Genomic DNA, 25,225 nt, shown 5'->3' with positions numbered 1-25,225 from the left:
ATACCAACTTGTTTAGATCTTTATCAAAATAAATGAAAGAAGCATAAATGCTACAAAACACAGAGTCACAAAGAAATAATACAATTCTATGATCCCTGGTGGTAATATTTCTATTCTAATAGTCTACTTAAGCTAGCATACTCACACCCTTCCCTGAAGACCTGGTAGTAGGAGACAGAGGACCAGCCTCGTCTCTGGCATGCCCAAGGAACTGATGGTCCAGGCTTCCCAAGTTGGTAGGGATTAGGTTTGAGTGTTGAGTAGCTAAACTGTGTTGCAAATCTGAGCTAATAGCTTGATAGAAGATAGGAAAAAGCGACCACTTTGCATGGTTGTTTGCCCTCTTATAGGGTCCCGCTACTGCCCACTGCTGGACTCTAGGCCCAACCTATCATGCCCAAATCTTATTTCCTCACCCACATAAATCTTCGGGTACACTTACTCTATAGGCTAACAAATTATGACATATACTCATACGTATTAGAATCAGTTATGTCATTCCCGAAACCGTTACCCTTGGCCTAACTCATGACTTCCATGTCCTGCGGTGTGCCCTGCAGTTACGGGTCTGCTCCAGCCTTAAGGTAAACAAATTCAGTTCTTTGTTCGGTTCCCCATTCAGTTCCCCAAAGCTAAGGGGGACGACTGGTAGGCCATTTATCTATGCCAAAGGTTACAAACCCTTATGCTAACTTGCTCCAGCTAATCACACAGGATACAGGCCTGTAGGTTACTTCCATCACAGCCAACTATTATGAATAACCATGAATAACTCTTATGAATACCATAAACTGGAATTCCACATAAACAAAACCCAAGAAAATACTATGATTCACTAATAATATGATATGATAACAAAACAATATGAATCAAACCAAAAGAAAACATATTATGCAATATAGCAAGCTAGCAAACTGACCTTATGGGCTACAAGCTAGATGACCTTATTAAAAATATGTCAATCTATTTAACGGACATGAGCTGTTTCTTGGGGAACACAAAATTAAAATGGATATAATCTATTAATTTTATTGAACATGCTGTTGAGAAAATCTGATTAGCACCGAGAGATTGACTGGCTGAGGAGGTTGTTGAGATTGAACTACATGTACTCTAACAGGTTTTATTTTGTGCTGAAGAGACAGAGAAACACAAGACTCGCCACAATGCTCAGAACGCATAAGTGTGTTGTGCTGCAGGGTGCTGATGGCTGCCAGGAAGTATGCCTTTCATCTGTGGGTAATTGCAGAACTCCTTGAAACGGAAGGGCATGTGTAAGGGACTGAGGAAGACTTTGTTATGGCCTAGCTAGGGAACTTCCGCTTTCTTGAGGCCGCCAGGTTACTGGCGGACATAAAGAACCCACTCTAACCGGTTTCGGCCGGTTCTATCTGCCTTGCAGGACCCTGTGACAAGTAGCGGAAAGCCCCTGTTGGGAAATACCTTATTATATATTCATGAGCTGCTTTTGTGTACTGCTTATTAGGGCTCGCTGTTTACCCTTCGTCGGACTCTGTCCCAGGCAAAGCTCCGGTGCGCTGGGTTCTCCGCCTCCGTGACAGCAACGCTTGGAGTCCCCGTTGCGGGTATGTCACTAACCTTCAATAAAGCCAATAACTCGCTGCTTAGCTGCGTGTGGGTCTCGTTTTCCAGAGTACCTCTGCCGGCCTGCGGTGCTTCGAACACCTTGGCTCAGAACAGCATGTTAGCCACCTTTCATTTAAACTAAATGAAGGAGCAATTAAATCCTCCTTTGTTTTGTGATAGGTGACACGATAAAAGCAGCTGTCCAAGGCATAGACCACATGGGAAGGGCTGAGCAAGAACTAACTTGAGAAGAATAGGAGAGTTTTCCCTGGAGAGTGATTGCAAATGCAGGGACTGAGGCATTGATTTGGTTGCAGTTGCCTTTGCAGTTGTGAAAGGAACCAGAAAGACAGCAGAGAATGAGAGAAGCAGCTAGTAGTGTGGCTCTGAGAGGGAGCAGAGACAGAACTCCTTGGGGGCACAGAAGTGGCTGGAAAAGTAGCGCTGGATTTCTGAGCAAGGAAACTGCCCCCTGATGTTTGTTCCTACTGTGTTCAGGGAAACAGCACATTGTGTACATTCTTTGTAAATAAACACGACTGAACCAAATAAATACCTGACTCACATAATCCATTTCTCTCCTTAGTGGAAACAAGTCAACAAGATCCAGAACAGTAGCTGACCACTTGTGCCAAAGTGCAACACGGGTGTGAGGAAGTGGGATCCAGTTTCCAAAGAGAGAAATTGTGAGCTGGTATTACTGTTGACAAGACAGGTCAAATAACTGAACTTCTCACAAAACTCAAGGATGGAAAAAAGGAATTAAAACAAGACCTAAAACATGAAATGGAGACTTCGCAAAACCTATTAAAGCAACTTCTGGCAGCTTCCCAGGAAGGACAGAGATGACTTGCAGGAAGAGATAAAACCTTTGCAGGGGCATTAGCTCCAAAGTGACTTGGCAGATTGGGAAACCCAGCTATAAAAAGGTTTCTTAATCATACTCTCCAACATCTGAGTAGCACAGATAAGGGGATGTCAAGAAGGATCAATGAGGTGACCATCAATCTGCCTGTCATGGACTTGAAGGTTTTCCAGGAAATAGGGGAGACCAGGCAAGCTGTGGCCAAGCTAGAATTCACTAACAGAGATGAGCTGCAGCAAGGACTTAAAGTTACGTTGAGAAGGAAATCAAACATCATAGACCACAGTGAAAGGCAGCTGTGTGGATGAGGAATTTGGCCAGCTGGAGGACTTGGGTAAGACTGGGCATTTACAATAGTTTTCTACCCTGTTTGTAACCCACAGAGTCCCAGGGGGGAAGGTTCAATCATCCCAGCCTAATAATATTAAAGCCTAATATCTCGGAAGAGAAAACTCCCTGGGAAGCTTATTTGGCTCAGTTCCATCATTGCCCAAATGAATGGCTGGGAGATGAACAGACTGGGTGGTTGCTAGCAGCCAGCTTGGGTGGCCCAGCTCTGACTGTACTGCAGAATTTACCCCCCAGAAAAGAGACCGAGTTTTCCAGATCTGGGACAAGGCCTTGATATGTGGTGTGACAAACTGGGACAATGTCTGTAGTATCTTTTATGAATATTATGTGTGATTCGGTTTCCCTGTTCAAATTCACATGCTGCCTGTTTGAACGCACAGAGCTTAATCAAAGGGGGCTGTAAAAATCTTGTTATAGAACATAGCAGGAAGGGTAAAACAATGACACAGAGAAATGAACCTCCCGTACACAACCTCAAAAGTGTGACGATAACATTGGCTGGGCCCAGAACTGGTGAAAAAATTAACTTAGCTAGCTTCACCCAAACTAAGCCTTGGACCAAAAGGAGATGGAACCCTTAAAAGACCCTAAATAAGGGAGGAGCTTTGGGGGAGACCTGAGAGAGAGGCTGCCAAGGATGTGTTAGTGAAAAGGCTGACAATCTGACGACTGTCTTAAACACAAACAAAGACAGAGGGGCCAGGCTGCAAGCAGTGTAGGTTGTTTCTCCCAACTCAGATGGGAAATAAGCCGGACCCATCTAAACAATGGATAGAGAGGGCAAGCTTCAGTAAAGGAGTATGCATGCAGGTCTATTTGTTATTTTAAATCTACTTCTTTAAGTACTATGTGCCTTTGAGGCAGAATAAATCACGTTATGTTTTGGAGATGCTGTTTTTGTATCACTGCAAACATATGCTGTCACAGGCAGGGCTGGATTTTCAGTTAGGCATAGTAGGCATGTGCCATGGGGCGCTGGCGTTCTAGGGGTGCCTAAAAGTTAAAAGTGGGTGAAAAGTTAAAAAGTTCATACAGTAGAACCTCAGAGTTACGGACGCCTCGGGAATAGAGGTTGTCTGTAACCCTGAAATGTTCCATAGTTCTGAAGAAGAGGTTATGGACTTCAGCCACATGAGGGGTTGAGGCTGCAGCCACAGGGGGTGTGTGGGGCTCCGGATGTGGGTGGGGGGAGCCAGGGGTTCTGATTCCGAACAGGGGGCTTGGGGCTTCTGCGCGGGGCAGCACCAGGGCTCAACACTTTAGATCTGGAGGGAGCACTGGGGTCGGGGCGACAGTCCTACAGCTCCACTCCTGGTTTCAGGCTCGCAGGGGGCTCCGGGGCTTCGGGTTCAGCGGGGCAGGGAGGGAGGCCGACACTGGCGCTCCCCTCCTGGCTGAAGTCCCAAGGCCTGGTGCCCCCTGTGGGGCTGAAGCCCTGAGCCCCAGTGCTCCTGAGGGTCAGAAGCCCAGAGCAGCACAGTATTTACTATTTTTTGGTTTTGTCTGCTCTGCTACCTGAGCCTGGGCTGCCTCCTGGTGAGGGATGGGTGTGGGGGGAGGGGAAGGAGAGCCTGAGTCCGGGCTGCCTGCTAAGGCATTGGTGGGGGGGGGGGCACGGGGAAGAAGGAGAGCCAGAGCTATCAGTCTGGGGTGGCTGGGCTCCAGCTGTCCCCTTTATCCCCACCACCCGGGTGTGCACGGCCCTTCTGAATGAGCCCCAGCCACCAGGGCTGCCAGCCAGAGCTCTTTAAAAAAAAGAAAAAAGAAAAGAAAGCACACAGCTCACGCATCCCTTGACACATTCCCGGGCCTCCCTAGGGAGGGCCACCCCATAGTTTGAGAACCGCTGCTATACGGTACTGACGTGACTAAATGAAGCGGTATATAGGATACAGGAATAAGATCATAATACGATATAGGATATCTTATGATGATGATTTTGTACATTGCCTGCACTATAGGACGCCAAGCCCAGCAGGAGTGCCATAGACTTTAAGGCCAGAAAGGACCATCATGATCATCTAGTAGGACCTCCTGCACATGGCAGGCCACAGAATCTCACTCACCCACTCCTGTAATAGACCTCTAACCTCTGACTGAGTTCCTGAAGTCCTCAAATCATGATTTAAAGTCTTCAAGTTACAGAGAATCCACCATTTACACTAGTTTAAACTTGCAGGTGACCTGTGCCTTTTGCAGAAGAAGGAAAACCACCTCCCCCTCCCACCCCAGGTCTCTGCTAATCTGACCCAGGGGAAAATTCCTTCCTGGCCACAAATATGGTGATCAGTTAGACCCTGAGCATGTGGGCAAGACCCACTAGCCAGACACCTGAAAAAGAACTCTCTGGAGTAACTCAGAGCTCTCCCCATCTAGTGTCCCATCACCGGCCATTGGAGATATTTGCTACTAGCAGTCCCATGTCAGTTATATGCCACTGCAGCAGTTTCATCACACCATCCCATCCATAAATTTATCAAGCTCAGTCTTGAAGCCCGTTAGGTTTTTTGCACCCATTGTTCTCCTTGGGAGGCTGCTCCAGAACTTCACTCCTCTGATGGTTAAAAACCTTTGTCTATTTCAAGCCTAAACTTGTTGATGGACAGTTTATATACATGTGTTCTTGTGCCAACATTGGCACTTAACTTAAATAACTCCTCTCCCTCCCTGGTATTTATCCCTCTGATGTATTTATAGAGAGCAATCATATCTCCCCTCAGCCTTTATTTGGTTAGGCTAAACAAGCCAAACTCTTTGAGTCTCCTCTCATTACGTAGGTTTTCCATTCCTCTGATCATCCTAGTAGCCCTTCTCTGCACCTTTTTCAGTTTGAATTAATCTTTCTTGAACCTGGGAAACCAGAACAGTCTTCCAGAGGAGGTCTCACCAGTGCCTGGTATAATGATACTAACACTTCCCTATCCCTACTGAAAATACCTTGCCTGATGCAACCTATGATCACATTAGCTTTTTTCATGGCTACATCACGTTGGCATCTCATAGTCATTCTGTGATTAACTAATACACCAAGGTCTTTCTCCTGTCACTTCCAACTGATATATTCCGAGTTTATAGCAAAAATTCCTGTTGTTAGTCTTTAAATGCATGACCTTGCACTTTGGACTATTAAATTTAATCCCATTTCTATTACTGAAGTTTTCAAGGTCCTCCAGATCTTTTTGTATGATATTCCGGTCCTCCTCTGTATTGGCAATTCCTCCCAATTTTGTGTCATCCCCAAATTTTATTAGCACACTCCCACTTTTTTGCCAAGGTCATTAATAAAAATGTTAAATAAGACTGGTCCCAAGACTGATCCCTGAGTAACTCCACTAGTAACCTCCCTGCAGGTGGACATTCACCTTTCACTATGACCCGTTGTAGTCTCCTCTTTAACCAGTTCCTTATCCACCATTCAGTTCTCATATTAATCCCCATCTTCTCCAATTTAACTAATAATTTCCCATGTGGAACTGTATCAAATGCCTCATTGAAATCCAGATAGCTTAAATCTCCTACATTAATTTATTTTTTACACAAAGGAATCTTCTCAAAGAAAGAGATCAGGTTGGTCTGGTATGATCTACCTTTTGTAAAACTATGTTGTATTTTATCCCATTTACTGTTTGCCTCTATGTCCTTAATTACTTTCTCTTTCAACATTTTATTTAAGATTTTGCTTACACTTAAGGTCAAACTAAAAGGCTTGTAGATTCCTGGATCACTTTTTCCCCCTTTTTTAAAAGAATAAAGACTGTATTAGCAACTCAGGTGCAACCCCTGCGTTGACAGATTCATTGAAGAACCTTGCTATTGAGCTTGCAATGTCATGTGCCAGTTTCTTTAATATTCTTGGATGGAGATTATCCAGGCCCCCTCACCCGTTGGTTTATTTCCATTAAGCTATTTGAGTTTGACTTCCACCTCAGATGTGGTCATTTCTACTTCCATAGGTATTTACTTGATACTATAATACACATGATAAACAATAATATTTTCTGGGGAGATAGAAGAATAAGGAGCACAATAATGTCAAGTGAATTTTTGTGTCAGTTTGCAATAGACTAACTGAACCATTTAGCAGCTCTATTTCATTCCTTGGTTCCTATTTTACAAAATAACTATAAAGCTGTCAAGGTTCCTTCCCCACTCTGAACTCTAGGGTACAGATGTGGGGACCTGCATGAAAACCTCCTAAGCTTACTTTTACCAGCTTAGGTTAAACTTCCCCAAGGTACAAACTATTTTACCCTTTGCCCTTGGACTTCCACTGCCACCACCAAACTTTATCTGGGTTCCTGAGAAAACGTTGTTTGGAAACGTCTTTCCCCCCCAAATCCTCCCAACCCTTGCACCCCACTTCCTGGGGAAGGTTTGGTAAAAATCCTCACCAATTTGCATAGGTGACCGCAGACCCAAACCCTTGGATCTTAGAACAATGAAAAAGCATTCAGTTTCCTTACAAGAAGACTTTTAATAGAAGAAAAAAAAAGAATCACCTCTGTAAAATCAGGATGGTAAATACCTTACAGGGTAATTAGTTTCAAAACATAGAGAATCCCTCTAGGCAAAACCTTAAGTTACAAAAAAGACACACAGACAGGAATATTCATTCTATTCAGCACAGCTATTTTCTCAGCCATTTAAAGAAATCATAATCTAACACATACCTAGCTAGATTACTTACTAAGTTCTAAGACTCCATTCCTGTTCTGTCCCCGGCAAAAGCATCACACAGACAGACACAGACCCTTTGTTTTTTTCCCTCCTCCCAGCTTTTGAAAGTATCTTGTCTCCTCATTGGTCATTTTGGTCAGGTGCCAGCGAGGTTACCTTTAGCTTCTTAACCCTTTACAGGTAAAAGGATTTTTCCTCTGGCCAGGAGGGATTTTAAAGGTGATTACCCTTCCCTTTATATTTATGACAAAAGCTAAACCTTGCATTGCCTTTCAGGCCTTAATTCAAACCTGTAGACGGTGCCATTTTACTTCTTTTTTTGTATGTACCATTTAAAATTAGACATAAAGCATCATAACTGGCTGGCAGCCTTGTCATAGATTCCAAGGCCAGAAGGGATCCTTTGTCACTTTAGGAGTTTAGAGAACCACTGTGATGTGTGAATTCATTTTGTTAAAAATTGCTTTGACCTGATACCTCCTTGAGTTTCAGACGCTAAAGCCCGGGCTTCTTTATTCTCAGCCTGCTTCATGCTCCTGATGGGCACACACATTACAGGAGTACAACTTATGCTTCTGTAATTCGTGAGACTTATTCTTTGCCACTATTGTCTGCTCTGTCAGTGGCCCAAGGGGGTGTATCCAAAAAAGTTTACAAATTACAAAAGGAAAACAGAAAGTGCCATCATCCTCCAGTTACTAGCATACTGGGAAAAATTGGCAGTAGAAAAATGCAAAGTGAGGCTGTCCCTGGGGAAAAAAACCTCACAGATTACCTATCTATAGCTATCCTAACTATTTATGTGGCTTCCATTACTGTAGTATCTAAGTACCTCACAATCTTTAATGTATTTACCCTAACAACACCCCTAAGAGGTAGGGGGTGCTATTGTCCTCATTGTAAAGATGATGAACTATACCTAAGATTTAGGGTAACCATTCCTTTGTGGGGGGAGGGGGTCAGCTTCTCTAGTGTATCCTGTGTGAGATTCAGCGTCTGATGAAATATCTCAGCCCCCTCAAGAGGAGGACTGCAGGATCTGGGTTCACAAACAAGAGTCCAGCCAGCACATTCACCATGAATTGTAATGTGCTGGAGAGGGCTCTGAGGTGCCTCTTGTTAAAATTTCCCCTCCAGATTGAAGGGATGCTTATGGTGAATTGCCTGGGGATCAGCTTCTCTCTGGATACCTAAAAAGCATCTCTGCTAGAGAGGACTAATCTGAAGGGTCATAAAAAGACTTTTGAAGAGCAATTCTTTAGCCTTTGGAATTAAACTCTTTGCACCAAATGTCTGGTGTTTTCAAAGTATTTCTGGTGGGGAGGGTCATATTAGACTTTCCTGAAAAAGTCATCATCCTTCATCCTAAATAACATACATTGGAAACTACCTCATAATGCTCAGTGTACCCTTCAGGAACAAAGCAGAACCATTTTAATGGGCAAATAATTTATTTGTTAGCCAACTGGTGCAGCATCCCTTCTTGGCCATGGGCATGAGAAAGTATTATTGTTTAGATAGGAAACCAGACTAATAGATTTTCCAATCTCTCACCACCTTTTGTGGGCACATGAGCCCCTAGGATACCGGCATTATCACACACTCTGGAAGATGCTTATTGCGGGACCTCCTGGTTATAACATTATAAAGCACATCACTGCCAGAACAGGTGGTTCCCACCCAAGGATGCATCACAACCACTTTGCCTTACAGGGCCCTGTTAATAGATCAGGCCCAATGTCTTGGTTAAGTGAAAATATACAAGAAATAATATGTTTAGGAAATAGTCCCCTCACATTTTAGAACCATCGACATCAAGCAACCCTCTCTAGACAAAGAAAATCTCTCCAGGAGCTCTGAGCCCAGTCTCTTCTTTTATGAAGCTCAAAACACCTAGTGGGAAATTATTGATTGAAGGAAATTAGCTTTCAGTTATCCTTCCCATACAGTATCACCTGCTCCATTTACAAATCCCTGGAACTCCCAGCTTGTCCAATTAGCATCCCCCGCCATCAAGCATCCCCCTGGCCCATCCCCCGCCATCAAGGATTAGGAAAGCAGCTTTCCCATAGGGATTTAACCCTTCACCTGCCATGTTAACTGGTATTAGACATACACTGTTAGGAAAAGGATATTGTTGCCCCTCTTCTGAGTGATAGCAAGTGCCTGAGACCTTGCAGGTCAGCTTCATAGTGGAGAGAAATCAGTGTAGTAGAATCTGGGTATATTCTAAGTATAACTTGTTTTATTTACATAAACACTAGTCCTGGAACAGAAGTGGTCATATAGCATGCAAGGTAATCCCCTCTTTCAGGAATTTCAGCCAATGCCTAGTTACAAGGGAGCAATTCTGCCTCAAGAATTTATTTCAGACAGCAAATTCTCCTGGTCCTCCCTCTGCCCAGGACAAAATCAGCACACCTTCCCCAGGTGAAATATTTGCTTGCATGCTAAGAAAAAGAACTTGGAAGACTACTTGTAACAGTGCAACCTGCCATAGAATATTGTGGTAAAAATATAAATAAACCCAAGCAGTGCTAGGTGAAAGGTCACATTTCTTCATGTGGAACAGCTAGCTCTTTTTGAGACTCAGTGTGGCCTAATGGATAGAGTACTGGATCAGGATATGTGGGTTCTATTCCTGACTCTGCCACTGGCCTACAGAGTGACCTCAGGCAAGTCTCTTTCCCTCTCTGTGCCTCAATTTCCCCATTTGTAAAATAGAAATAATGATACTGACCTCCTGTGGCAGTCTGTACCCCTATATTTATGCCTTTTACAGGTCTATGATGAATTTCATACAAAGTATGCCTTGTGCGGTGTCATTTGAAAACTCATAATTTGCTGACCATTATTGTCCTGGTAAAATATGTGTGTGGCAACATTGCACATAAAATTATAAGATTCTATTGTATGATATGACTAAGACATGTTCCAAGTCTGGGGATCAGTCACAAATCGGTTCCCCAGCGACAAAAGGTTAGCTGATGCCTCAGTCAGGTGTCAACAAAATCAAATGGACCATCACCTGGTTAAGTGTTCATTCTTTGGTAGGAAAGAGGGTGTGGGTGAAAAAATCTACATCTTGACAAGTAAACAGCTTGGGGTTCCCATCCACACAGACTTTCTCCTCAACCACAACTAGAGATGATTCTCAAAGAAGAGAAAGAACTGTAAGAAGGGAGAGCAGACATCCCAAATTATTCCTCCCTTTCTTTGTACCTATGGCATCCACAACACCTGAAGAACAAAAGAATCAGCTTTGGACTGGGGGAGAGATCCTGACTGAAAGGAGTTCAGCCAGTAAGACTGCTGTAACATGTGGTGAGAGAGACCTTTACTTTGTATTCACTTAGATTGTTAAGTTAGGCATTAGTTGCATTTTACTTTCATTTTCTTGTAACCAGTTTGACTTCTATGTCTCATTTCTTGTAATCACTTAAAATCTATCTTTTGTAGTTAATAAATATGTTTTATTGTTTTACCTAAACCAGTGAAATTTGGATTGAAACTCCATTTGGGATAACAAGATTGTTGCATATCATTTTCTTTTAATAAATGGTGGACTTTATATGAGGTGGTATTTTCCAGGAGGGTGCTGGGCAGTACAAGAAGCACATTTCTGGAGAAAGTCTGGGACTGGGAATTTGCTGGTGTTGCTGCAGCGTAATCCAAGAATGGCTGGCTACAGCACTATAGCTGGGAGTACCTTACATGCTGGAGTCTGTGTGTGAGCAGGCCAGGAGTGGTTGCTTTCACAGTGAAGCAGTGTAAAAGGCACCTCACACTGGAGAACTGAGGTGACACAGCTGTTAGTCCAGATTGTACCCTGGGTAATGTCACACCTCCTTTGTAAAATGCTTTGAGAGCTGCTGATGAAAAGCACTATATAAGAGGTAGGTATTGTTATTCTACAGGATACATACACCCCATTACAATCCCACTGTTAAAGAATAAAGAAGAATCACAAAATTCTTCTTTCTTGGACACACAACAACCTCACTTCTGGGCTAGAAAGTTGTGAACTCAAAGTATCACTGCAGGACTTGGGTTCATACGCAGTGCTAACACTGTAGAGCACTATGCACTGTCAGAGGTCACCCCACTGAAGCTCCCAACTTCCCCGGGGGTGTAATATGTTTTCTTTAACAGAGCCATCTGTGTAGACATGACTGTTACTGGTACCGTCTTTTACTAACACGAGTATGGAGGGGGACGCATTCATATTGACACTTTAAATAAGTTTTATTAATAGCCTGGTTTAACACGACCTTTTACAGCTGCCTGTGAAAATGGATGCCATGACCCCTACCATGAGGGAGTCTGAGCTGGTTCATTCTTCCATTTTGTCCTTTTCCGGATTTTCCTCTTGAGATCTGTGTCTCAGACATGAGCAAAAAGAGCTGATGCATGATATATTTACTCCCACAGGGCTACCAATGTATAAGTTCTCAAAGGCCTCTAGAAAGGCATTGTCGAGCTGTTGAAAGATTTTCAGAAAAGAAACAGTGTAAGCACCCCCCTGCTTGTTTTTAGATTTACTCAATCCCGGGTCAGTTCCTAACCCTAATACACCCCATCCTCAAACATCACTTCTTAATCATTCATTTACCTGAGTGATGTTCACCTTGTCCGCCGGTGACTCCCCCAAGCCATGATCGCCTTCCACCTCCAGGGGGGTGGATGATGAGAGGTTGTCACACTCATCGGGGTGCCTCATGTGGGTTTGGGTTTCGGGGTCAGGTTCCGACGTATCCATCAATGGTTGAGTCAAAGGGCCCTCGTCGGAAGTGTCGCTGATGTAGCGCTTTCTCCACACAAGTCCAAAGGTGCTTGGGGCTAAAACAAAGTCCAGAGTTCTCACGGGGTGGTGAAGGAGTCCATGTTTCCTCTCAGCCTTTCCACAATTTCTAAAACATACGTTCTTGGTAAGGGATGGCCTCTTCTGCCCGATGCTGGGACTTATGGGGTGATGGTGCTGCACTCTGATTGGCAGAGGGTGGTGGGAGAAGTTCTTAGAGGGGTCACAGACCCTCTTCCGGGCGGTTCATCCCATCCCAGAACCTGCCCTATTTTGGTCAAATCTGCTCTCAGGGCAGTCCTCTGCAGCTGAAACCCATCAGAATTGGTAGAGAGTAGAGGGAGGAGTTGTTAGAGGGGTCACGTGACCCACTTCCGGACAGGCCACCCCACTCTGGAACTCCCCAATTGGTCAAATCTCCTCTTGGGGTGGTCCTACAGGGGTGAAATCCATCCTGAATGGTAGAGGGTAGTGGGAGGACACATGGTCACATGACACACCTTGCTTCCAGTCATGTGTCTGCCTTGACACTGGAAGTAATATCCCCATGGGGCGGGACTTCCAGTGATAGGTGGGCGCTGCTTAAGGGGTCAAGGGGCGGGATTAACATTTGATTGACAGTAGGGCCCTTATACTACTATCCTCAACAAGGGGTGAACAGAGCGGTACAGACTATCACAGTACCACATTAGCGCAGCTTTCCAGCTGCCTTTGTGTTGTCTGAACAATGCAAAGCAACTAGAAGCAGGACCAAAGATCTAGCCACATGTTCTAAGTACAGAAGGAAAACGCTTGCCATGAAGAGGAAAAACTTATGAAAAAGTACAAAAAAGGAATTTGCTTATTGAATCTTGTCTAAAACAGAGCTCTACACCACAGCATAGGCAGATGGATCATCATAAAATATTCCCCCAGTATATCTTCATGGGTGATAGGGGGCCTCCAGAAACCACCTCTCCTTTATTGCACAGAAACAAGGAGGAGTTGGGCAATCCAATATTCCAGCCCTCCTTTCCCTGAGGCTTATAAAGCAATCCAAGTCCTTCTTGCACAATCTCCTTTCACCACCAGGTTCCTGGATATTGTTTGTGTGACTTGAATGACGAACTCCTACCTGAGTTGAGACAACCTCCAGGCTCAAGGCCAAATTCCCAAATTAAACCTCTCAGTCTCCCAGGCCAGGCCTCTGGATTTGCACTCAGAACACTCTGACCTCCCACACAGGTGTCTGTATGAATGGAAGCATATTTAAGGTCTGCTCCTGCTCCCACAGAAATTAGGATTTTGCCATTGATTTTACAGGGTGTAGAATCAGATCCCTAAAGAGGGTGTCTCACTTGCACAGGCAGTAATTCCACGGAAGGCAAGGGTACTAATCCAGCGTACATGAAATCAGAATCAGGCCCAGAAAGCATAAGCAGGTGCAGTTTCAGAGTTCAGTTTTAATCTTGTATGTGTGTTCTTATTGAAGTACCAGAGCATGTGACCACAAGTCTTACAGAATACATCAATTTATTGCAAGAAGCCTACATTTAGGCATTGAGTTATGAACATTTTGAGCTATATTTCTACGTTTATATAGTACCTCCATGCTGAGGAAAGTTAATTGTTCCCTTTCTTCAATTACAACCATTGGCATCAAGTGCTTTACTTACATATTATAACTATTTTATATAAGTATTTGAAGCTGATGACTTCCCTACCAAGAATACATTTGCAGATGCACACCCAAAATGCCTTTTGGATATGCTCACTTGTGTTTCTCTCTTTGAGGTGTGTCCAAAACCTGAAATGGCATGACCTGTTTTAGGCAGCTGAGTGTGTACTGTGGTTTCAAAAGGAGCAGGAGTTTCGCTTCTGCTTTTATTTACCTAGCCAGAACGGATTACCAGAATTTCTCCTGATGGAGAACAAAAAAGGCCTTACCCTTTTTCACTAATACAAGAAGCAACTGATGCAGAGATTAAGTGGGAAGCCAAAGGAATGAAACTGGATGGAGGATGAGAAAAGAAGGAGGAAATAATTCTATTAATTCAGTGATCTGCTCAGGTCAGTCACTCAGTTCTCATTCCTAGCCCCATCCCTGTCTATGCTCTGTTCTCCGTCTCAGACCTGTGCTGCAGCCAGGTAGGATTCTGAATCTCTTTTGGTTTCCACGTTAGTTGTGACTTTTGGTCTCAAATATTAACCATTGACTTTCTTTCTATGCATAAATGAGCCACAGTACATTATGTCCAGAACTATACAGTGTATACTATGGATGGGGTTAAGAGTAGCCATAAATACCTGTTAATTCATCAAGAACATACTGAATATTTTGGTTTTATATTGTTCACAAACCCAAATCAAACACATATATAATGTATTGCATACTAATGCACGAGCAACAGGTTGTTACTGAGCCCAGTAGGGAAGCTGCTTTGTTATGCACTGTATACAAGGAGCTGGAAGAAGGTGTGTCTAACATGGGATGGACCTAAGAAGGTCTCAAAGAGATTTAATCAACTTTTAGGTCAGTATGTGATAAGGAGAAGAGGTTAGATGAAGTGTGGTCTACTCAGTGCTTCAGACAGTGGGCAACATATTATCTGTTTAATTTACTGTCTTATGAGTAAACTACTTCTTTGTGTGGAGAGAGGGGCTGAAACGTTGGTGTGAGGAGCATGTGGACACCAGAAATGATGCTTGGATTTGGGTGGGAGGACCTCAAGGGGGGTTGAATTATGGAGGGATGCTGGGGAGACACAAATTTAGCATGTTTGCCTGAAAAACTAACCCCCCCCATACATAACTAAGGAAACATGTGCCCGTCATCACCCTAATCATTTTGCTTGTATGATGCATCCCTTCCCCTCCTTCTTTAACTGGCTGTTCTTCTGAAATTGCACACTTTGGGATAGGGAGCTTATCTTCCTCTCTATCTGGCAAGCACATGCCATGATCTGAAATACAGATAAATATCATCTTTGGACTAATGCCATATAAATGTGATGCAAGCAGAGACTGAGATTTAGCAAGGTGCTTAAGCTTATGCCTCACTTTAAACGCAAAAAGTTTCACTGAAATTGTTGGGACGACCCACAAGCTTAAAGTTAAGGCATGTTCTTAAGTACTGTCCTGAATCATGGCCTAGTATCATACTCACTTTCTTTACGGCTTTGGCTCAATGAATGGAGCACGAAAAAAGAGAAAGACAAAGGAAAGTGTAGGTCCTCTACTTAGCAGGGAAGGAGAGCTAATAACTGATGACATTAACAAGGCTAAGGTGTTTAATGTCTATTTTGCTTCAGTCTTCACTGAAAAGGTTAACTGTGACCAGATATTCAACACAATTAATATTAGCAAAAGCAGAGAAGAAATGCAAGCCAATATAGGGAAATAACAGGTTAAATAATATTTAGATAAATTAGATATATTCAGATCAGCAGGCCCTGAGGAAAATCAACCTAGGGTACTTAAGGAACTAGCTGAAGCAATCTCGGAACCATTAGCAATTATCTTCAAGAACTTATGGAGGATGGGTGAGGTCCCAGAGGACTGGAGAAGGGCAAACATAGTAACTATCTTTAAAAGAGGGAACAAAAAGGCCTTGGGGAATTATAGACCAGTCAACCTAATTTCGATACCTGGAAAGACATTGGAACAAATTATTTAAAAGATCAATTTGCACATACCTAGAGGATAATAGCATTATAAGGAATAGCCAGCATGGGTTTCTCAAGAACAAATCATGCCAAGCCAACTTAATTTCCTTCTTTGACAAGCGTAGTGGATAGGAGGAAGCACTAGATATGATATAGCATTCTCATAATCAGGGCCGGATTAACCTTTTGTGGGCCCAGTGCCACACATATCTGTGGGCCCCCATGGAGGCAATGGAGCATGGTGCGGGGAGGTCAGTCCCCAGAGCGAGGGGACACCCAGAGGCAATGGGGCGTGGCAGGAGCGGCCCTGCTCCGCCCAATGCGAGGGCACAATTTACAAACTGGCAGTTGCCAGACGCATAGTGGCCTGCCCGGCCCTGTGCGGCCAGCATGCCTCTTCCCCTCAGGGGCGGGACAATGCCACACCACACAGCCACCCCACCCAACACCCCCCAACTCCCTATGGCTCCCAGAGCCACCCCAGACCCACTATACCTGGTGCCCCCCCAGACCCACCCACAAATGCAAGGCACCCTGCACAAACACCACCCCTGCCCACAGCCCCACAACTGCCCAGCACCTCCCACACTGAACCCCCACTCCCTAGTGCCCCAACACAGCGGGGTCTTGGGGCGCAGTGCAAGCGGAGCAGGCTGGGGCCCCTTGTGAGCATGGACCCAGCTCCATGGAGCCACTGGAGCCATTGTAAACCCAGCACTGCTCATAATCAAACTAGAGAAATGTGGTCTAGATCAAATTACTATAAGATGGGTGCAAAACTGGTTGAATGACAGTTATCAATGGTTCGCTGTCAAACTGAGAGGGTGTATCTAGTGGGATCCTGCAGGGGCCAGCCCTGGGTCCAGTACTATTCAATATTTTTATTAATGACCTGGATAATAGAGTGAAGAGTACGCTTATAAAATTTGTGGATGACACCAAGCTGGGAGGTGATGCAAGCACATTGGAGGGCAGGATCAGAATTAAAAATCACCTTGGTAAACTGGAGAATTGGTCTGAACTCAACAAGATGAAATTCAAAAAGACAAATGCACAGTACTCCACTTACAAAAGAAAAATCAAATGCCCAACCACAAAATGGGGAATAACTGGCTAGGCAGTATTACTGCTGAAGAAGATCTGCGGGGTTATACTGGATCTCATATTGAATATGAGTCAACAATGTGATTCAGTAGCAAAAAGGGCTAATATCATTCTGGGGTATATTAACAGGAGTGTCGTAAGTAAGACATGGGAGGTAATTATCTTGCTCTACTCAGCATTGGTGAGGCCTCATCTTGAGTACTGTGTCCAATTCTGGGCACCACACTTTAGGAAAGAGGTGGACAAACTGGAGAGAATCCCAAGGAGAGCAACACAAGTGATACAAGTTTAGAAAACCTGACCTATGAGGAAAGGTTAAAAGAACTGGGCATGAAAAGAAGACTGAGGTGGGACCTGATAACAGTCTTTAAATATGTTAAAGGCTGTTATAAAGAGGACGGTGATCAATTGTTCTCCACGTCCACTGAAGGGAGAACAAGATGTGATTGGCTTAATCTGCAGCAAGGGAGATTGAGGTTAGGTATTAAGAAAAACTTTATAACATGCAGGTAGTTAAATTGTAGATTAGGTTTTCAAGGCAGGCTGTGGAATTCCTATTATTGGCAGTTTTTAAGAACAGGCTGGAGAAACCCCTGACAGGGATGGCATAGGTATACTTGTTCCTGTCTCAGCGCAGGGGTCTGGACTCGATGACTTCCCAAGGTCCTCTCTAGCCCTACATTTCTGAAGTTAATACCTCCAGGAGACATAATTTATTCCATGTGTTGTTGCTTTCCAGCACCTTCTATACAGGGTTTGTGCCAAAGCCATAAGCTAACCCTAGGTAAGTAAGCAAGATTTTTTTTTCTTTTATTACAGCTTGGAGATATAGTAACATTTATCGTGGACAATGGCCACTCCTTTCCCAGGGTACATAGGCAACTGAGTTTAGATATATTTTCCCCCAATGACCTAGAATTTAATTTTGAGCTCATCAATACATGTAGTTTACAATGTTCATCTTTAATAGATGATTAAACCTGGTATTCCCCTTTGAACGAGTCTCGTGAACCCTGATCCCACAAACATATGCTTAGGTTTGCGCATGTAAGTACTCTCATTGGACTCATGTTCAAAGTTAAACACATGCATTTATATTTGTAAAATGAAGTATTTAATTCAGATCAGTTACATTGGTTGTGACCACAAGGCAAATAATAATTAAACAAACAAAATAATAAAACAAGGCTCTTTTTTCATGATTCTAGTACAACAGTAATTTATAAACTCCAGTCAAATATGATAAGTTTTTAAAATGGAAGCCAGCTGGCCCTTGCATCAGCACTAACGGGTCCTTCAGGGGTTCTCACAACAATTTTTTTGGTGGCCTCAGAGTGTGGCCACCAATTCTTGCTGGTGGCTGCTCTACAATTTTTCCTAAAATACTCAACTTTAGGAAAAACAAATAAATATGCACATATACACGTCCAAATCATTGTCATTTATTTATGTAAGGGTTTGGGTTTTTTGAAAACTCAATAATACAAATAACGTACAGTTGTCTCTATTCTTTACTGGGCTTAAACAGAATAGAAACAAAAATAAGGTGCTTTGCATGTTGTTTGTTGTTGTTGTTTCTTTTGCTTTTTTAAAGACTTGCTAGCTAGTAAGTCTGCTGCTATGAAAAGTGATATATGTTTGTTTGTTAATATCATTTTTCACAGCAGCAGTCTTGCTAGCTAGCTGGGAGGCAGTGAAAAGTGATATTAACAAACATACAAATATCACTTTTCACAGAAAATTTACAAAGCCCGACAAGCTAGGCCCTGGATGGGGAGGTGGGTAGCAAGGCATTGGGGGCCAGGGAGATGGATGGGGGGCTGGGGGAGGCAGTGAGGGTCAGTGGGTCCAGGCTTAAGCTCTGCAGCTGGGGACCAGAGCCAGTACTGGGTTTACCATGGCGCTGGCCCAGGCACCAAAGGGTCCCCGGCTTGGCCCGCTCCTCTTCACCCCCTGCTCTCTCCTTTGGATACCAGCACAGACTGGTGGGGGCCCTTCAGGGGTGGGAGCCATCAGTGTTAGTGTACAGCTGATTTTACATCCATTGGACTCACAGAAATCCTTTTCCGGTATCCCCCTGCACCACTGCGATCACCCCTTCGCTATAGATGTGAAACTTGATTGACATGTGATCGCTCTGATCAACAGCTGGGGTCCCCCCCAATCCACAGTCCTCCCCTTTGTGTTGAAAGGGGACCTGGAGCTCAGTGCCTGTTGCATTCCACAGGTGCCGGGGAAGGCAGAGCAAGCTGCGATGTGAATCCACGTGCTCGCTTTTAGTCCACAGCCCCAGCTCTGCCTGCACGCTGGGCATCAGTGTAATTCTTGCTTTCTCCCAGGGAGATCAGACCCACTCCATGTGTCTGACCCCCCCAGGAAGCGGAGAAACCAAAATAATTATAAATTCCAAGGTCAGAAGGGATCATAGAGATATAATCTCGTCTGCCCTCGTCTAAACCAGCCTAGAGATCTGTCCCCAAATCATTGCTACCGCAGAGCTTTTAGAAAAACATCAGCGAGGGAGAATCCACCAGAACCCTGGCTATATTGTTCCAGTGGTTAATTACTTTAAAATATAAAGGGACTTGAGTTTGTTTTCTTTGTAATAATGTTTCTGCCACCCTATCCAGGCAAGCAACTAGTGAAGTGAGATTGGAATACAGGGGAAGAGGCATATGAGCCAAAGCAGCCAATGGCTTATATGAGCATTAATGTCATGATTTGGGTTGCACTAGTTGCTGGGCAGCGACTGTTTAACTAGCATTTCAGCGGGGAGCATTTCTAGTTTGTGCATTTCAAAGTCTGCCTTTGCTGCAGAAGAAACCCTAAGAAAATCCAGCCAGTGATCAATCTCTGGTCATTATTTTGAACACAGCTTTGGGATTAAGAGGGGAGAGCCAGAAGGAGTATTTAGTTTTTCAAGGAGGCTCTTCTGCTATTTTAGGCTGAAAGGGTGTAGCAATAATTAGTGACAGCACAAGCTAATCAATCTATTAAACTAGCCAGAAGCAGCCTGACATGGGGTGAGGATTTCTCTTCTGTGTTTGGAATTATGTTGACAAGCTCCCCCAGCTCAGACCCAAAAACTATCCCCGCCCCCGCCAGCTGGGTCCAGGAGCCTGTGCTTCTGAACGCGGTTCTGCGTCAGATGGAGATTTAAGATGCAGGACTGAAGAGCCCACCACCCCATGGCTGTAGCCTGCCATCCGCCACCTGCCACCCCAGGGCTGAAGCCAGAAGCCCAAGCTCCACCGGCCCTAGGAAGGTGGGGAACTCACACAGGCTGCCTGCTCCTCTAGCATTTCTGGCTCCAGAGAGGGGCAGGGCCCAACCCCTGCTGGTAGCCCTGGGGAAAGGGCTGCTGCTTCCCTCCCTGCCCCTAATCACTGCCCAGGAGCCTGTGGCAGCAAGAAAAGCCCCTGGTGGCCACAGTTGAGAAATGCTGCTCTATGATAACTGGTTTTTAATTACAGTGTAGCCAGTGATTTTAGTTTATTATCCATTTATTGTGTGATGTTATGATTAATTAATATAATGTAATATTTAATCATTGCATGTTGAATAGAGTTAAGTTGTAGGATTATAGAAGTCTAAGATTGATCAGTATTTAGAGGGAATCATGTATTAGCTATCTAAGTAAGAAAGGCTGAAATGCAAGACCTGTAGGATGAGGCCTGCAAAATTTTAGCTTAGCTATTTTAGGCTTTGAAAACAAGAAATTCTGGCATAAGAAAGTGCCTGAAGAATAACCTGATGTCCTAAGATTATCGGAAAAGAGGTACCAAGTGGTAATATTGTGAAAAATTAGCCAGAAGATTCATTTTAATGTTTTAAATAATAAAAATGATCTAGAGGCACATCTGTCTCCAACATGTGTCTTAAGCACAGGATGCGGGTTATGTATCAGTGCTGATGAGAATAAAGAGAACCTACATGATTGATCGAAATCAGGATCCCTTATGTTTCTAGAGGACATCAGACCAATAAGGAAAAAGAGCACTGACACTTTCATGTGCATGAGCAGAATGTAGGTATAGGCAGAATCACATTATAAAAAGGGGTGCCCAGAGTGGGAAAATTGAGCTTCCTATGGGAGAACTCCAGCAGGAACCATCCCTTTACTGATGGTCAATCTATGAGAGAGCCATCAGACTCTAACCCTATCTAGGAGGATGTGAGTACGTCTGTAGTTATAACTGGTGCATGGATATATTTAGGAGCTGTATATGCTGTGATATTTGTAACTTTGTTGGTAACTTTAATAAAACTGATAAAAGATAGTGGACCTTCTTCTTATGGTTGTGTTACTTGCTCATGGTTTCATGGGTTCCTATGACTCTAGATCTAAAACAAGCAGAGTTAACTCTGTTGAACTTGAGACTGTAGGCGTCAGAGCTGAACCCTCAATGGTGTAATATAACATCACTAAATTAACTTTAAATTAAAAAAAAAGGTTGCAATAGCCTACTTTTCCTACAGCAGGAGTACTACTGGAGGATGAGGTAGATGACACAGTTCTGTTTGCACTGCAATGTCTGATGGTGGGTTGTTTGTACAGATCTGTACTAAGATAAGCACACATCACTATTGTAAATGCTGTGGCTATTCAGAGAGAGAGCGCGAGTGCGTGCCTCTGTAACGGGAATGCTTGCTTTACAAAATGTGCTTGGCTAGCAACTAAAGGGGTCACTTAGTTGCTCTCTTTTTTGTTTAAATCTCTGGGTCTATTAGGAATTCACAAATAACAAAAACTACCACCTCTCGTTAGGAAATTACTTGCCTGAAGCACAAAGGCATATGGAGATGGCAGCAGAGCAGGAAATGTTTTGTCTGGTCTCTGATATTTGTTTAAATGGTGTTTTCTAGCCTTGAGAAGACCTGACATTTGGATTATTTGTAATTGTATCATTGGACCACGTGGCCTGAGCTGGCATTTTCACTGATGTGCTGTTTTATCTTTCCTCCAGTTTGTTTGGAGTGTTGGTGGATCCCTGCTGCATTGTGCCAGGGTGTGTGTCTGTATGCTCTCTCATCCAGGTAGGCTTGTGTTTTCTTCTTTTTGGAGGGTCTGGTTATTACTGGCTCGGAGTTGCAAGAGAGACAAGGTGGAGGAACAGATGGAGTTGTTAATGGTGACTGATGAGAACCTGGGGAACAGCAGAGAGACAGCTAAGAATAAGACTTTAGTGGACACTGTGTTGAAGAGTTTTTGTTCCTTCACTACCTGTCGCATATAATGTCACACCCAGGTGTAACACACCACATTGGACTTGGATTACAGTAGAACATTTCTTCATGCTACCAGTGAAGATTAAAGCAAAGTACAGTCAAAATTTTTCTAACAGATATTTTTCATTAGACAATATTGGATCCATGAAATTGAAATGTTCATGGAAACACGGCTCCCTGGCAGCCAGTCTGATGAGTTGCAAGGATCCTGGGACCTGCATCTCTCTGGAAGCTGGCCTGATGGGCTGCCCAGGTCCCCTGGCTCCCTGCCTATCTTGTCAGCCTGACTCCCTGAGAAGCTAGGAAGTAAACTACAAATTCTGTTTTGGTTCCCCCAAAACTAATTATTTTAAAAATTTTCCTCTTGTGAAAAATTTCAAATTTTGTCCTTTTTGTCCCATTTCAGGACAATTATTTTTAAAAATTCAACAATTTCCACAGGAGGGAATTCTGTTTTCTGGGCAGCTCTAAAGTACAATCAGAAAACCAAGAGACCACAAGGCCCAGGGTGGGTCTCAAAAAGCAAACTCCACTGAGGAGCCAAAAGCAGCATGCTTGCTCTCCCAATTAGCAGGGGTAGCAGCGATGTTAATAACTGTTTTAATGGAGTGGATTAAATGCTCATGAAAAGTGCCAGACCAGCAGCTGTAGAGACAGCCTTTATTTGCTATAACTAAGTCCTTTATTTGAGCACAGAATAGATAAACTCTCCCCCAATTGTTCCACAAATATTTCTAACCTTGAACAGTCGCTTCTAGGGATCAGATTTCAGAGTAGCAGCCGTGTTAGTCTGTATCCACAAAAAGGAGTACTTGTGGCATCTTAGAGACTAACAAATTTATTAGAGCATAAGCTTTCGTGAGCTACAGCTCACTTCATCGGATGCATAGAATGGAACATATTGTAAGAAGATATATAGATATAGATATACACATACAGATAAGTTGGAAGTTGCCATACAAACTGAGAGAGGCTAATTAGTTAAGATGAGCTATTATCAGCAGGAGGAAAAAAAACTTTTGTAGTGATAATCAAGATGGCCCATTTCAGACAGTTGACAAGAAGGTGTGAGGATACTTAACATGGGGAAATAGATTCAATTTGTGAAATGACCCAGCCACTCCCAGTCTCTATTCAGTCGCTGGCAGCCTCTGCTGATTCTGCTAACAGGAGTGCAAATTAATTATTGACACTTGTAGTCTGTGTGGGGGATGGGGATGGTTATGATACGGAAATGATAGAGAAGTTTCTAACAAAAAAAAAAAAAAGTCAGTGGGCAAATGGTGATCAGACATGGGCATTCCAAAATGTTTAAACCTGTATTCTCTTTACCAAACCACTAACTGGAATTATATCTGTTTAAATCTTAGAATGCAGTACAAGAGTTTTCAATCTACAAGCCCATTGAGACCCTTTTCATCAAGATGATGGTTACAGATGCATCCGATGAAGTGAGCTGTAGCTCACGAAAGCTTATGCTCAAATAAATTGGTTAGTCTCTAAGGTGCCACAAGTACTCCTTTTCTTTTTGCGAATACAGACTAACATGGCTGCTACTCTGAAACCTGTCACATAGCAGGCATCAGAATGAAACCACATCCTCTTCAATAGAAAACCAGCTCTGTACGGAGGCAGCCAATAGAGCGAGTTGGTGGGTGATTTATGTTTTGTACTCTGTTCTTTTTACAATATTTTAAGCGGGGAAAACTTTTTAAAAGTAACAATGAATTCACGGATATTTTGCTTTTTCGTTGTGCTTGTTCTTAGTATTTCAGTTTCATTAGTTCTTTATACTATTAGTTCACCTGAGCAAAAAAACCTTTGGAAGTTGAACCTCTCAGGGAGTTCTATCTTAGCAGAAGCCTGTAATGCACTTATTGAAGAGAAGGCATTTTTTGTACAAGAAAACACATTAAAAATGTCATTTGGGAGAACCAGTTGCACCAAATACTTAATTCACAATCACTATATAACCAGCCCTCTCTCGGCAGAAGAAGCTGCCTTTCCTTTGGCTTATATCATAACCCTTCATAAGGAATTTGATACTTTTGAAAGACTTTTCAGGGCTATTTATATGCCCCAAAACGTTTACTGTATCCATGTGGATAGGAAAGCAACTGCTAAGTTTAAGCAAGATGTGGAAAAGTTATTGAACTGTTTTCCCAATGCTTTTCTTGCCTCTAAAATGGAGCTAGTGGTATATGCTGGAATATCCAGACTTCAGGCGGATTTGAACTGCATGAAAGACCTGCTGGAATCAGGAGTTCGGTGGAAGTACCTTCTCAACACATGTGGACAAGATTTCCCCTTGAAAACCAACAAGGAAATAGTTCAGTATCTGAAAAGATTTAAAGGGAAAAACATCACTCCTGGACGTCTGCCTCCTGCCCATATTATCAGAAGGACCAAATATATCCACAGGGAACAAATATACAGTTTCGCTTCTTTCATGCTGTGGACCTTTGTACGAAAAGCACCACCTCCACACAATCTGATCATCTACTTTGGCTCTGCTTATATTGCTGTCACAAGGGACTTTACCGAGTTTGTTCTCAGAGACCAGCGTGCCATTGATTTACTTGCATGGTCCAAGGACACCTATAGTCCAGATGAACATTTCTGGGTGACACTCAATTCGATACCAGGTATGTATGACTTTTCTCCCACTATGTCCTCTCTATTAACCTATGTAATCCTTCTGCCTAACAGGTCTACTGTACGGCAAACAAAGTGGATTGTTTTATTTTCTATTATTTAATTATAAATGGGGGGCGAGAACTTTACTTCTAGGAAGTCATAAATAGATGATTTATACAAAGCTGTGTGTTATGTATAAAAAGGAGGAAGCAATGTTAATTGGGATGGCTCACATGTTAGAGATGAAGCCAATATAAAACATATTTCATAAAGTACATATCCTAGTCACTTATTAATCATAATCATTGCCCCCATCCGGCAATTGGATCA

At 43.3% G+C, this 25,225-nt stretch overlaps 1 protein-coding gene and 1 long non-coding RNA gene across 2 annotated transcripts in view; both read left to right on the top strand.

Annotated features, from left to right (window-relative positions):
* LOC141981510 (uncharacterized) overlaps positions 1-10,803 on the top strand; it is a 40,322-nt gene extending 29,519 nt beyond the window's left edge. Inside the window, exons 2-3 of the long non-coding RNA XR_012637805.1 lie at positions 2,174-2,786; positions 10,603-10,803. This is a non-coding gene — a long non-coding RNA (uncharacterized LOC141981510). The remainder of the gene's footprint in view (positions 1-2,173; positions 2,787-10,602) is intronic.
* Positions 10,804-23,981: 13,178 nt separating this feature from the next.
* Positions 23,982-25,016, top strand: LOC141981509 (N-acetyllactosaminide beta-1,6-N-acetylglucosaminyl-transferase-like). Its single transcript, XM_074943170.1, has one exon. It carries the CDS (start codon positions 23,982-23,984, stop codon positions 25,014-25,016), a length of 1,035 nt encoding a protein of 344 aa, XP_074799271.1.
* Positions 25,017-25,225: the final 209 nt, after the last annotated feature.

Source organism: Natator depressus, chromosome 2 (genome assembly GCF_965152275.1).
Source record: "Natator depressus isolate rNatDep1 chromosome 2, rNatDep2.hap1, whole genome shotgun sequence".
In the NCBI taxonomy this organism is placed as follows: Eukaryota; Metazoa; Chordata; order Testudines; family Cheloniidae; genus Natator; species Natator depressus.
This window is presented reverse-complemented; position numbering and strand designations above follow the sequence as displayed.